The 15,347-nt window shown below is 42.8% G+C and overlaps 1 protein-coding gene across 2 annotated transcripts; it reads left to right on the forward strand.

Moving 5' to 3' along the window:
* Positions 1–10,775: 10,775 nt before the first annotated feature.
* On the forward strand, positions 10,776–14,572 carry LOC147441722 (coronatine-insensitive protein 1-like). 2 transcript variants are annotated; one of them, XM_086483262.1, is made up of 4 exons: positions 10,776–11,945; positions 12,637–13,129; positions 13,330–13,433; positions 13,534–13,701. In XM_086483262.1, exons 1-4 carry the CDS (start codon positions 11,404–11,406, stop codon positions 13,559–13,561), a joined length of 1,167 nt encoding a protein of 388 aa, XP_086339388.1. In that variant the 5' UTR covers positions 10,776–11,403; the 3' UTR covers positions 13,562–13,701. The 2 variants fall into 2 exon arrangements, with proteins under 2 accessions (XP_086339388.1, XP_086339387.1); XM_086483261.1 differs by having other exon boundaries at positions 10,799–11,945; positions 13,330–14,572.
* The last annotated feature ends 775 nt before the right edge of the window (positions 14,573–15,347 follow it).

A 15,347-nucleotide genomic window follows, 5' to 3' on the forward strand; every position in this document is an offset into this window, starting at 1 on the left:
GACACACGAAACTCGAGAATCTAGGACTTTCTCGACCTCATATTCGTCATGTCCTTGAATCTCAACCAGAGGAGGTGCTTGTAGGGCTCTTCCTAGGATCTTAGATGTGTGACAAGGTTCTAGGACTTAGACATGAAAGACCGGATGGATTTTCATGGATGAGGGCAATTGGAGTCGATAGGTGACTGGATTGACTTGACGGATAATTTTGAACGGCCCAAGCCTTCGATAATCAAGTTTTTGACAGGGACGAGATGAACACAGATCACACCAGAGGAGCCACACTTTATCTCCTTCTTTGTATTTTGGATGCTACATGCGATAGAGATCTGCACTTTCTTTATACTTGGATTGAGCTTCTTTGATATGAATTAATTGTAAGTTCTTTGTGAATTGCAGATAATTGTTGTGTAAAATGAATAGCAGCTGGATTCTTGACTTGATGGTGTATGTGGATATTCTGTTTGGGATATTGACCATAATTGGCAAAGAATGGAGTGTGACGGGTGGAGGCATGAAAACTGTTGTTATAGGAGGTGCAAGGTAGGATCTTCTTTGATAAGGCATCTCGCTTACCTTGTTGACGGCCAGGTCTATAAGAGATAAGAAAATCAAACCTTGATAGGATACCACTCCACCTGGCTTGGCGACGATTCAAGACGCGGGATGCCATGAAGTATTCCAAATTCTTGTGATCTGTATAGACATTGATCTTATGAGGAGCTCCTTCAAGTGGGTGACGCCAAGTGTCGAAGAAGTCGATGATTGCTAAGAGATCTTTGTCATGGATTTCATAATTGATTTCTGCAGAGCTGAGAACTTGCGGGAATGAAAATCCACTGGATGTACTCGACCATCCTCTCCTACTTGGGATAGAATAGCGCCAAGGGCAAAATCTGAAGCGTCCGTTTATAGGATGAAAGGCTTTGTAGGATCTACGTAAATTAGAATGGGTGCGGTCGTGAAAGATTGCTTGAGAGTCTGAAATGCTTTCGCGGCCTCTAAGTCCTAGACAAACTTATGATGGCCTGTCAACCTTGTGAGTGTTGTAACCACCTTGGAATATCCCTGTATAAAGATATGATAAAAATTTGCAAATCCCAGGAAACATTGAACGTCTCTTATCGAGGTGAGTGTCTCCCAATCAAGGATGGTTTGAACCTTCTTTGGATCCATGGAGATTCCCTTTTCAAAAATTACATAACCAAGAAATTGTACCTTAGATTGATGAAAAGAGCACTTCTCCAACTTTGCATATAACCCTGATGCACGAAGCTTTTCAAGCACTAATCGTGCATGGTGCTCATGCTGTTCTTGATCCTTGGAAAATATCAAGATATCATCCAAATATATTACCACAAAATAATCCAAATACTCCCAAAAGATATCGTTCATTAGATATTGAAAAACAGCTGGAGCATTTGTGAGGCCACATGGCATGACGGTATATTCAAAGTGGCCATACCTTGTGCGGAAGGTTGTCTTCCATTCATCACCTTCATTGATTCTGACTAGGTTGTAAGCACCACGAAGGTCTATTTTTGTAAATATTCCTGCCTTGCCAAGGCGCTCAAGAAGCACTGGGATCAAGGGAAGGGGATAGCGATTCTTGACGGTGATCTTGTTCAGGCCCCTATAATCCACGCACATCCGGAGAGTTCCGTCCTTCTTTTTTACAAAGAGTATTGGAGCTCCTGCTGGGGGCTTTGAATGTCTAATGAACCCCTTAGCAAGATTCTCATCAATATTTTTCGTAATTCTACCAATTCATCTTGAGATAGCTTGTATATTGGGCCAAAAGGGGGTTGGTTCCCTCTTGAAGCTCTATAGCACAATCATAGGGTCGATGCTCCGGTAAGAGGTCTACATTCTTCTTCTCAAAAACATCATTGTAATCTTGATATTGACGTGGCAATGCCTCCATAATTTTTGTTGTCGACGTGTCGGTTGGTGTTGCAAATATCAGGAAAGTTGGATACTTTTTGGCTACACGCATGAAGACCTTGGCTCCAAGATATATAGGCCTATTATGCCTTCCTTTCTTCTTTTGAACTTTTCGTGGTTCAATTCTCCGAGCCCTACAATCGATGTCAGGATTATGTAATTCAAGCCACGGTAGCCCAATAACAATTGGACTGCTTGGGCTTTGTATAATATTGAACGCTATTCTTGAAACATGCTCCTTCAATGTCACTTCTATGGGGTGAGTTTCATACCTGCCATCCCCTGAAGCGAGGGGACGACCATTAATGACTTCTACAGTTGCTGGATTAGACTTTCCACAAGTGGTATGCCTTGTTCTTTTGCAAATTGTTTGTCCATGAAGCACGCCGTTGCGCCTGAATCTAGTAATGCTTCACAATCCATGTGCCTACCCGGCATATGGATCTTGACTGGTAGCATAAAACTTGAAGTGGAATCATCCTTTAATCCCTACCGAAATTGGCTAATGAAATATTCCTCATGCCAAGTCAGATCACAAGTGAGCTGTTGAAATTCGGATGCATAGATGGATGCAGGTCTTGATCCTTGGTGGAGATTTCTAAGTTTGGTTTCAGCAACCCTTGCTCTATCAGTATCCCCAAAGGTTACAGGGAACTCCCGCAAAAAAGCTTCAAAGTGATGAAGGAGAGGAGATTCTTTTTCAAGTAAGGGAGCAAACCAAGAGAGAGTTGTACCCAAGAGGAGGCCTACTTGAGAGGCATCATCTGGATAACGCTCTCGTTGCATTCGAATGAAGAGACAAACTTGTTGGAGAAAACCTCTAAACTTTGATCTAGTCCCATCAAATTTTTCAGGCATGCTGACCTTCGGCTCCTTCTTATGTTGTTGAGAATAGTTGGATCTTGCAGCTTGTGCTTGATGTGTGCTTGTCTCTTGAAGCTCTTGAATTTGACGTTAAAGATCTTTCAATGCCGGTCCCAAGATTAGGGGTTTCCCTGCTTGAAGTTGAGCGTTACTCTCGTGAAGTTCTTGTAATTGATCTTGGATGCTTTGCAATGCGTTGATGAGACCTTCCATCGTCGGCTCCATGATGGCTTGAGAAGATTAAGAGATGGTAGTCTTTCCAAACTGTTATGAGCGCGTATAGAGCTAGAAGAGAGTAAGTGGAGGCACTCACAATGTACAAGAACTTGGGACTTGATGATAAGCTTAATATTGATTATAAGACTTAATACTTTATTAAGAGAGCTAGATACAAGACTTTGATTACATGACTTGAGTACAAGGCAAGGCTTGATTACAAGGACAAGAATTGAACATAAGAACTAGAAGAGGAATTTCCTCATAAGAGCCTCACAACTGATGTTGGCAAGACTGAGGGGCTTGTGGCCCAAGACCCCTATTTATACTAGTGCTTGAGGAGGTTGGGGAAGATTCCCCTTATATGGATGTTCTACCTAGGATGACTGACAATGTGGATTGGGTCCACCTAGCAGCAACCATAGATACTTGGGGAAATAGGGAGACGACCTGGGTAACACCTGAGGAGGATGAAATGCCACAACTTGTACCTTTAAATATGATAGGAGCAATATATATAGCTCGCGGGGACCTACAAGGTTAAGGTTTGATTGGCATTGAAACCAGTAGCATCTCAAAAGACTAAAGCGCACACGATTTGCATTCTGGATCATCAGTTGAAAGCGATTCTGAGGACGAAGAATTTGAATTGAATATTGAGCAAATATGGAAATGAACCATGCGGAGCCCAACAATGTCCTAATTGAAAATTAAACAAGAGAAGTAAGAGATATAAGAAAAGATAATATCGAGCAAATGTGCGTGCTAGGATAAATTTTAAAAAATCTACCATAGAATGGCTTAATCATGTGGGGGCATGTGATGCTCATCAAAAGTTGGTAAATTATTGGGGTGAATAACTTCAAAATGTCATGTGGTGCAGTCCACAACCCATTGACATCGCACAGCTAGAAGCTACAGAGAAGCCAAAGTTGAGCTGTAGTGTAAGGAGACGACAAAATCAAGAGCTAGCTCAACAACAAAAGTAAGCGGAAGAGAAATCAGAGTCCATAGAACAAAAAGACCCCACAGATTTACATCCTGCACCTAAGCATTTCAAATCCTACACCACGGAGGAGCATAAGGTTGTGTATACAAAGGCCCAGAGAACACCTATTGATGGAAGTAATGGAGTCTATGATGGTCCAGCGATAGTTAAGGAAATAGAGTTAGCAGACCCATGTGAGGAGTCCAAACCTGTTTTCATTGCCCAATATCTGACAGAGACTGAGGAATATGTACTTAAGGAGCTTCTCAAGGAATTCAAGGATATATTTGCTTGGACATATCATGATATGAAAGGTGTTCCACCTTCCATGGTGCAACACACAATTCCCATGAATAGCATGGCTAAACAAGTCTAGCAATGACCCTACCCAATGAATCCTAAGTATGCAAAGATTGTTCAAGAAGAGATTGAAAAGCTTGTCAAGTGAGGATTCATATACCTTATTGAGCACTCAAAATGGGTGTCTCCAATAGTTATTGTGCCAAAAAAGAATGAGAAACTCAGAGTGTGCGTGGATCTCAATAAGGTCAATGCCACCACTAAGAGAGACCATTATCCCTTGCCATACTCAGAACATGTGCTTGAAAGAGTTGCAGGAAGGAAGCTTATAGCTTTTTAGATGGGTATTCTGGCTACAATCAAATCATAATTGCACTAGAGGACCAAGCTAAAACTGATTTTATAACCGAAATTGGAGTGTTTGCATTTTGTATTATGGCTATTGGCTTAACCAACGCCCATGCTACCTTCCAAATATTAACAAACACTGCTTTTAGGGAATATTTGAGGGAGTTTTTCGAAGCTTTCTTAGATGACCTTTGTGTTTATTTTTCTTGGAAAGAACATCTATCATGTTTATGAAAAGTGTTTGAAAAGTGCAAATTGTATTGTATCTCATTAAACCCTTTCAAATGCCAATTTTAGGTTAAACAAGGAGTCATTTTAGGACATATAGTATCCAAAAATGGGATTTCCACATATGAGAGCAAAATTAAATCCATTTTTAATTTGCCACCACCTACAAACTATAAAGGAGTTTAAAGGTTCAAGGGCCATGTTGGTTATTATTGGCGGTTTATTTTAAACTTTGCCGAGATAGCTCCCCCATTGTATAAGCTTCTTATTGAGTTCCACCGGACCGCGGAGTGTGACCATGCTTATGAGTTATTAAAAAAGGCCTTGACAAGTGCTCCCATCCTACGACTACCCGATTGGAAAGTAATTTTCCATGTGCATATTGATGCATCAAAATTTGCTATTGGGTGTGTTCTAGCTCAACCAGGAGAACAGAAATTGGACTACCCCATTAGCTTTGCAAGTTGTCAATTAAATGATGCTGAGAGGAACTACACCACTATAGAGTGGGAAGGTTTAGCTATGATTTATATAGTAGAAAAATTTCACTACTACCTTCTTGCCAACAAGTTTGTTTTCTATGTGGATCATCAAGGGTTGTTGTATCTAGACCTTGTTCTACGGGAAGAACTACATGATGTTTATTTATTCTTCTTGAGTTTAATTTTATCGTTGTGGTGAGACCCGGTAAAAGACATGTCATGGCAGATCATTTGTCTCGCATACCCAATGGTGAAGCCCCTACTGGAATCGATGATGAATTGCCCGATACTTTCCTGTTCGAGACCATTTCTAAATGGAGTGAGAAGATTGTGAACTTTTCACTTAATGGTTTTCCACCCAAAGAGCTTTGTAAGGATATAGCTCAAAAATTATTAAAGGAATGTGAACTTTATTCTCTAATTGCAGGAACTCTCTACAAGCTAGGAAAGGACGATATTCTTAGGCGTTGTGCTCGTGAGGATGCGTATTTATACATATTATAAGCAGTCCACATGGGTATAATTGGAGGACATTTTTCAAGGGGACTAACTGCTAGAAGCGGAAAAAGGACCATATAGAGTATGCGAAATCACCCCACAAGGTACCACTCATGTGGAAACTCTTGATGGACTTGAAACCATTGGATTCCTCAGTGGGAGTAAATCTAAAAGATATTATGATCCTTTAAGCCAAGAGGAGCTACGTACCATCCATAAAAAAATGGCAGCCAAGGCACAAGCAAAATTAAAAAAGATACAAGCTCAAGCTAAGGCTAAGGATCGAAAATTATATATTAGACGCAAACGAGAGGCCAACCTTGGAGTTACACATGCATTTCAAGTTGAAACAGAGGATGATTGTTTGGACTCTGATACACCTCTACGATACCCTATTGAGTTAAATAGCGCATATGGGAAAGTGCTATATAACTCCTTATTGGACACATGTGCTAAATATAATCTGCTATCATATGGACTGTGGTGTCAGTTAGGAAAGCCATCTCTATTTTTGAGTGCCATCCAAGCCAAGGGTATCAACAAGAAAACAACTACTGTTTTTGGAACATGGCACACTTCTGTCAGTTATGACAACGGGGTCGTAGCTCAAGACTTTTTGGTCATGCCTACTAGAAATATGGAAGGCAATATAAGCAAGTGGATATTAGCGACCAAATGCACTATTGATTAGGAGTGTCACAACACAAACACCAAATCTTAGCCCTGCCACTCAAGCGATAGTCCATGGATATCACCTCTTGAGGAAATACAACCCAAAACATTGCATGTCCAAGAGGTTGAACCATCTGTACCTATAGACCAACCCTCTAGAGCTTCAACTTATGTAGCTTAAACAAAGCATGAGAAACACAAGACGAACCGTAATATAACAAAGAAAACATACAAATGGGTTCCTAAAGCTTCTTTAGCAACCATTTTTTACGTTAAAAAACAGAAGCCTTGTAAGAAAATGCCCCACTCGCTAAAAAAAATGTTGCTTTGGATTCCTAAACGGCTATTGAAAGCCCAAGGCTACTATGAAGGGAATGATCAAATCTGGGTGCCTAAACGTAAATTGTGTTCATACCTGTCACCTATAGAACCATGTGAGTCAAATATCGTAACGATAAAGCCGATTGCAGACCATGGGAAGGGAAAGATCATAGAATACTATACACCTGATCCGGAGCTAGTTTGGGTACCCAACGAGAACGACTTGTATTGCTCGGCTCAAACATAGAAAAAACAAATGAAGCTTCTTGCTCTTCATATAGTTCTTCTACAGAAACACAAACTTCTTCACAACTTCCACCTACCACCAAAATTGTACAAAAAAACAAGGAAAGAATAGCATCTCCCATTGTGAATTCATCACCTAAAACAACGTTTCAAGTAAAATCATGGGAGAGTACCTTACCACCCTTGCAACTAGATAAAACGCCTATGTGGTGAAAAACTATTGGTCAAAGTCTTTACCCATTACAATTTGGAACAATTGGTTTCAAAAGGTGATGACATCGTTCCAAAAGGTATGATCTACCTAAGGAAGGGGGGAGTGTTTGCTGACATCCATCATTCACTTGCTCCCCTCTTAACCTTCCTTCCTACCTCTCAATCTCCAAGTCTTAGGGAATGTATATATATAGCCCTATACTCAAGAACACAAAAATAAAAAGGAAAGAGCAAGAGCCACCAAACAAAAGCTTGAAACCTACAAATTCTAGTACATGATCCAAAAATCATAATAACACATTATGCACAAGGACACGACCTTTTGACATGACCCTTATAATATTTGCACACTAACCAAAATTTATCCATGTGCACAGATATGGCTAGTACGCTAGAGTCATCCACTTCTACCTTGGGTAAGAGGTACCCTCTTTACTTTTCACAAGTGTTTCACATAGTTTATCCGGTGCTTGCTTGTGAATGGGATTTGGTAGATACACAAATGTGTGAGAAAATTTTTGAGGAATTAGAATGGTTGATACATCTCTTGACCATGACTGATCCCTACTTAGTAGAGAACGTCTCTCCGATTGCACAAGCTTACCCTTTTGAGCAAGATGACTATACACGCCTAGACATTCTTAGTGAACATATGTGCATCTAATGATGAGAAAGATTTACATGAGTACACGGATGGCAAGTATAGTCTCACTGATGATGACTTTATTTTTCTTGATGATGACGAGGATAGGGGTTTAAACTTAGGGCTATCCGTCCATCTATACAATATCAGGTTCCCTTGACCCTCTAAGGGGATGCAAATACTTAGGTTAGGGTTCTTTATGTTGTTTTTATTGTGTTCAATAAAGGTTGGTGCCTCTTCCCACTGATGTGCCTCCATGATGGCCTATCTCGACGTCAATTATCAATGTGCATACACAAACGTGCATAATGTTTGCCTATCTGGACGTCAATGATCAACTTTCTCTCAAAAGTAGAAAATCAAAAAAATATTACTAACTTTTTTTAAAACTCAATAAAAGGAGCTACATATTGAACATAGGAACCATTAAACAATATCTTGGCCGAATTGATGAAGATCCAATTTGCAAAGTGGTGAGAGTGTCTATCAAGAACCAAGGTAAAACTAAATGGGAAATGAAAAAGTGGTTCACATTTTGAGGCCTGCAAGCTCTCTCTCTCTCTCTCTCTCTCTCTCTCTCTCTCTCTCTCTCTCTCTCTCTGCGCAAGGCTAAGCGCTAAGACATGCTTTTCCTAAACAGTAGATGCTAATGGGACAGAATAATAGTGGCAACAATTGACTTTTGCACTATGTAATATTGAGTTAGCATATGATATGGAGAGTGTGCGCTTGCTCGTGTGTGTGTGTGTGTGTGTGTGTGTGTGTGTGTGTGTGTGTGTGTGAGAGAGAGAGAGAGAGAGAGAGAGAGAGAGAGAGAGAGAGAGTCTTCTACCCAGTATCCTTTTATGAGCTAAAGTTCATTAACCTCAATTTTCAAGGTTAAAAAATATATTTTTAGCTATAGATCTTTGTAAACACCATTGATTTTAGAATAAGCTCTATTGATTTTCAGTGTCCTCCTCCCCTCTGTTCCGTTTGGAAGTGGGAGAAAGGTGGTTTTTTTCCACCACTTAAAACTGAATCCACCCTAAAAAAGAACAGAGATTACATCCGAGCACCTAGGGATGGGTGATAGACAATATATCAATTATAAATAAGGGAGGTTGTAACCCTCTAGCAATTCAGCTTGGGTGGGAGTAGCACGATTGTTGCGTGGACAAAATTGAGGACCAATAAAAGTGCAGCACTTTGGATTTGGTCATCTGAAAGGGATTCACCCACGGAAGCCATGGCCACAGGCTGGCGCTTGCATGGCAAGCTAGTCACGCCCATCAAAGCATGGATCGTGGGTGGACCCCCCCCCCCCCCCCCCCCCGAAACACGAACGAGCAAAATGGATTGCGCTTTCTCAGAAAAACAAATGTGCAAGCATTGGAACTCACATTACGCGGGTTGGAGGCACAAGGTCAAACCACCAACCCAATCAACTACGTTGTTTTTCCTATGTAAAAAAGGAAACCTGTCTGCTATGTCTGAAGGGCATACCGCCCAAATGCTGATTAATGAAGTTTGAAGGGCGCCCATGGAGGACCCACGAGTAGTTTGGGCATTGGTTGTTTGTGAAATGAATGGATGGATAATGAATGATCCTAGTCATGGCCCATAGGTCCCTCGTCACTATATGGCACGGCTATGGTCAGGGGGGATCTAGGGCCCAAATTTGGGGGGGCGAGGCGGCTTTAATCTCAGCCGTCGGATCACGCACTGAACTGGGGGTGAACTAAGGGTGAACTCGGGCCAAAAATGGCGCCCTGAGTTCACTCCTACTTCACCCCCTAGTTCACCCGCCTCGCGGAGTGTGGGTCGAACTCGGGACGTCTCGATTGGCACACGAATGTCCTACCACCACGCTAACGTGCGTCGCTGTCCATGTTGGCATGTCACATGATTATACCCTAGTTCACCCCAGTTCACCCACCTCTAGTTCACTGCGTGATTCGACGGCTAAGATTAAAACCGCCTCACGTCCCCAAATCTGGGCCCTAGATCCCCTCTGGACCAGAGCCATGCCATATAGTGACGAGGCCATAGGTCCCCACTCCAAATAAGTGAAAAAGAGGAAGACACCAGACAAGTTGCAGACCAGGTGAGAATAAAAATTTGCAACTTTTTCATTTTATGTATTGAGATGATACATAAGGATAGCCATAATTCTATGTGTGCATAATTAGATAAAATACTTCATCAGTTCAGCCCCCCGGGCCCCCCTTGCCGTAGATTGAGCCAGTGCATGTGCATCAGGCATCGCAATGTGGTGGGTAATGGCGATGGTGGGGTAGATTCTCTCTCTCTCTCTCTCTCTCTCTCTCTCTGTCTCTGTCTGCATCCATGATTCTCACGACCCAGAGCTTACCTAGAGAGAGAAAACGGTAAAAGGTAAAATCGCACACTAAATATGTTTGTTTTTGTGTGTGTGTGTGTGTGTGTGTGTGTGAGAGAGAGAGAGAGAGAGAGAGAGAGAGAGGATCTCGAGAGGTTGAAACGAGCCCATGGTGCATTGGTGGGTTCTCCTTTTGGCATCTCCCTTTCTGTAAAAAGGCTTTCTTTGTGATTGCAAGGATATGATTTACATGCGGGAGCCGTTGCTTGTGGATTATGCGCATATCATGCACTTTCAGTGTAGGTATAGCCGGCTTCTCTAAATAATAACTTCTCTCTCATCTCGCTCTCTCTCTCTCTCTCCCTTTTCTCATAAATTTACCTGAATTGTGACCTCAAAAGCAGAAAAGCCAAGGGGAACGAATTGGTTGTGCAACAGTGAATTAATTTTGGTGATCGTTGGATTCGTTGGCTCGAAGCGAAAGGGCAATGCAAGTGGGTCTTGGGGGTGGTGTGTGTGTGTGTGTGTGAGAGAGAGAGAGAGAGAGAGCGGAGAGCTTGTGTTTTAGTGAGTTAGAAAGAGAGTGGCCCAGGCGGAAGGTCCCATGGATGACGGTAGTGAAGATGAGCCATGATCAAGCTTTGCCGAGGCATAAAGCTTCTCTACAGCACTTTCTGCTTCCTGCACTAGAGCTTGCTACTAGACCCTCTAGAAGCTCGAGTTCTGTTTGCTGCTGTTGTTTGATGAGATGATATGATGTAGAGGAAGAGGGGGGTCCATGATCCGTCCCTTCCAAGCACCCAGCTGCCTCCTCTTCTTCTTATTTTACCTTTTCACCTCACCTTGCCTCTGGGGGCTGCTTTTTGAAGCTTTCTCGTTGCTGCCCCTGCTGCAATGGCAGGGCCTCCTCCTTGTTTCTTGCTTCGTGGCTCACTCTTCTGCCTCATCGCCAGATCTCCGCAGTACGCTCTGCGCACTGGCTTTCTGAGGCAAAGCCAGGAACAGCTAATTGTACTGCTTTCCCAGTGTGCTGGAGCTTGAATGAATGGCCTCTTGTAAATTCCCCTCCTAGATCTGCTTCCAACACCTTCTCATTGGGACTCAGAGAGCCGTAATTCTTATGTCCACCACCAGCTTCCTACCCCGCCCTGCTAGCCTCTCCATGGCTTTCTCCAAGAGGGCTTGCCATTCCCTAGACCCGGCATGTTACATCGACCTCCCAGACTTGGCTCTCGAGCGTATTATCTCCTTCATTGACTGCCCTAGGTCGAGGGCGACCGTGTCGCTGGTCTGCAGGAAGTGGCATGATATGGAGAATTACACACGCAAAGAGGTCACGGTTGCCTTCTGCTACACCACAACCCCCTCCAGGCTCTCAGGACGGTTCACCAAGTTGCAGTCTCTGAGAGTTAAAGGTAAGCCTAGAGCTGATATGTACAACTTGATGCCGCAGAATTGGGGTGCTTATGCTGAGCCATGGGTTAAGGAGGTTGCGCTCAAGTGCCCCTGTCTGAATTCTCTGCACTTCCGTCGAATGGTTGTCTCAGATGAAGACTTGCAAACACTAGCTCAAGCTTGTGGGAACAGGCTTAGAGTTCTGAAGCTCGATAGGTGTTCAGGGTTCTCGACTATTGGGTTACAATATATTACCCATTATTGCAGGTATGCTACAGTGCCTTATGCCATTTTGTATCATTCTGTTAGGGTTCTGCTGGGAAGTAACATTAAAGCTCTTTTGAGCCACAGAATTAGGTCAATCAATAAGAAATAGCAGACTGTCTGAGCGCAGAGCTTTAGCACATAAAGCCGGTCAGGAAATCTGGCCTGGTGGGTGTTCAGCCTGCAAATTTGAGCACATAATCCGCTCGGAGGTTTGCCTTCAGTCACCCAAGAAGACTAGCACATAAGCACAGCAGGCGTTTTTGTGTTGATCAAGAGGAAAACCCTCGCTGGCTGACTGGCTGTGAATTCCGGGCTTGATTTTTCTGGTGGCTGGAGCAGCAACTCTCACCCGAAAAGGTGTGGCCACAGCAGCTGATGCCCCTGCAAACGGTGAGTGGGTGACTGCACAGTGGCTGGCTGTGCTTATGTGCTCAGCAAATCTTGAGTCTATTTCAATGCGTCCCAGCTCAACCATTATCTATATCAAAGAATAATACCTTTCTGTAGACATCTGCTCTTGCTCTTCTAGAATTCTACAGCTTTAGACCAGTCTGATTGTTGTTTTAAGTTTGTCTGCCACACCTTAGGATGGCTGGGATGCGTGCGTTTGTTGTCGTTATGGTTTGATCTTTATTATTGAAAGAGCTTGAGAAAGGATTTGTGGATTCATTCATGTCTATATTGCATGCAGGCAGCTAAGGGTATTATTTCTAGATGACAGTTCTATAGAGGATCTCTCTGGGAATTGGCTGAAAGAACTAGCTCTACACAATTCATCCTTGGAGGTTCTGAACTTCCATGCGACGTTCCTCTCCAGCATCGACGTTGCCGATCTGGATGCAATAGCTGCGAATTGCAGGTTGTTAAGGTCTTTGAAGGTGTCTGACGTAGAGCTAAGCAAGTTAAGTGGTGTACTCAGCAGAGCAACATGTCTGAGGGAACTTGCCGGTGTGTCCTTGAGCGGCAATTACGGACAGGGCAATGGAACTTTGTCGTCTTTGCCGACAGGCTTGACCTCACTTGGGCTCATGTACATGGGAGATGACTATGGCGACACCAACATCATCCCTTTAATACAGCCATTGGCTCCTGGGTTGAAAAAACTAGACTTGCAATTGGCTGGCCTTAGCTTGGAAGGTCACTGCCAGCTTCTTCAACACTTTAATAACCTCGATGTCCTTGAGGTAAATCAACACTTTTGGGATGAATTTGCATGTGCTTGCTTCTTACTGGCGCATACTTGGAGTATGTTGTGTGTATATGCTTGTGGTGGATGTCAGCTTTACAGACGTACTCATGCATAGTTTGCCTATGCACACTTAGGACATCCAACATGTGCTTGTGAAGGATTTTCATGGAAGTATCATAATGAATGCCTTGCCAGGTGCTGAATGGCATTGGTGATGAAGGGCTTGAGGTTGTTGGAGCGAATTGCAGGAATTTAAGGCGGCTTCGTGTAGAGTCTGGTGATAGAGATTTTCAGCAAGGGTATGTAACACAGAGGGGCCTGCTTGCAATTGCTCAAGGTTGCAATAAACTAGAGTACATAGCACTATACATGTCTGATATCAACAATGCAGCACTGCAGGCTCTTGGAGAAGGGTGCCCAAAGCTAAAAGATTTTCGCTTAGTGTTGCTTCTGGATGAGTTCCCCAATCCTGACTTCCCCCTAGACAGTGGCGTGCATGCATTGCTCGAAGGGTGCCGCGACTTGACTCGGCTTGCCCTGTATCTTAAGCAGGGAGCTTTATCAAACACTGGCATGCAGTTTATTGGAAAACTTGGAAAGAAGCTAAGGTGGATACTCTTAGGACTTCTTGGACACTCCGATGAAGGCTTTAGCTGGCTAGCTGATGGATGCCCAAATCTTGAGAGGCTGGAAATGCGCGATTGCGTGTTTTCGGAAGCCGGCATAGCAAGATCTATATTGAAACTGAGAACTTTGAAGTATGTGTGGGTGCAAGGGTACAAAGCCACCCCACATGGTCAGAACTTACTGGCAATGAGGGTGAAGCCCTTTTGGAACGTCGAGTTCATACCAGAACAAAGAGGCACAAGTAGGGTGGAGCATGAAGGTTTGGAGTTTCAAGGGTTCACAGAATTGACTAGGCCGGCGCAATTTCTTGCATATAACTCGCTTGCAGGGAAGAGACTAGATTGCCCTGAGACAGTTATTCAGCTTGTATGAGCCTGAGCAAGAACTTAGAACTATATGACAGTTCGGGGTTCTCCACTCTCAACTAGGTTTGACATTGCAAGCAAGATGATTCAAATGTCTCTCTCTCTCTCTCTCTCCCTCATTTGTACATATAGGTGGACCTATCTACTGGTAGGCGGACTTCTAGGCAGGGGATTTGAATCATCTTTGCTTAGGCTGTAAAATAGTGTTATTGCAAGGCTCAATCAGTAGATGTGTTTCCGATGATTGGTACCTCATCATCGCCGCGAGAAACGCCCACTGAATGAATACCCTTCCAAATGCATAACCTTCTCTGTTATGCTTTAGAGACAGCTGCTGTAAAGACTTTGAGGCTTTTCTTTTTGTATTTTGCATAGAAGCTTGAAAGTCTGATGTGTAACAAAGCGCTTTTGAATGTTAAGCTAGGGACACGCCTACTTGTTGGAAATGAGAGAGTGTAACATGGTGAATCCTAAACTGGTGAGTGTTGGTACATGTGTTGTGTGTGGGATTGTGAGGGAAGAGGACAAGGGCTAGCAGAAATGGAGAACTGGTCTCTCATCCTATGTTCTAGAGTAAAACACACACACACACATCCAAACACACATCTATCACCTAATCAACTCATAATTGTGGGATATGTTCGTGGAAATCCATTGAGCCAGTACCCCCATTGTGAGCTTGGTTAAGCAAATTATTAGTATATGCAATCTATCTAATAAAACTCTCTGATCAGAGAACCTGATTAGTGATCTCTTTATCGTGTGTGTGTGTGTGTGTGTGTGTGTAGTCTATTACAATTCAATCAACTTCTAATAAAGCTTTAGAGTGTGTGTGTGTGTGTGTGTGTGTGTGTGTGTGTGTGTGTGTGTGTGGTCTATTACAATTCAATCAACTTCTAATAAAGCTTACTGGTTGAGCATTTCAACTTCTTCATTCTTGTGTGTGTATGCATCGATCATTGAGCTAGATCCAATTAAGACAACTTCAGTAAATTCCATCTTGAATTACACTTCAACGCAAATTGAGTATTCTCTTGATTTGTTTTTTAATCTAATTACTCAATATGTGGTGTGTACTGAGGTTGATAAATTAGTGTTTCCCCAAGAGTGTTGTTTTCAGTTAGCCTCTACTTCTGTATGCATTCTAGTTAAATTTATTGCTTTTGTTTATCCCCATCTCGTATCGAGACTTCTCGTTTCATTGCTTGACGATATTTGTTT

This window comes from Adiantum capillus-veneris, chromosome 15 (assembly GCF_014529385.1).
Source record: "Adiantum capillus-veneris isolate H3 chromosome 15, ASM1452938v2, whole genome shotgun sequence".
Taxonomy (NCBI): domain Eukaryota; kingdom Viridiplantae; phylum Streptophyta; class Polypodiopsida; order Polypodiales; family Pteridaceae; genus Adiantum; species Adiantum capillus-veneris.

Bases quoted from the DNA above. Each gene is read 5' to 3' on its own strand.
- LOC147441722 (XM_086483261.1), top strand. From the start codon at position 11,404: ATGTCCACCACCAGCTTCCTACCCCGCCCTGCTAGCCTCTCCATGGCT. The intron at 11,946-12,636 runs GTATGCTACAGT...TATTGCATGCAG, and splicing joins TATATTACCCATTATTGCAG to GCAGCTAAGGGTATTATTTC. The intron at 13,130-13,329 runs GTAAATCAACAC...ATGCCTTGCCAG, and splicing joins ATAACCTCGATGTCCTTGAG to GTGCTGAATGGCATTGGTGA.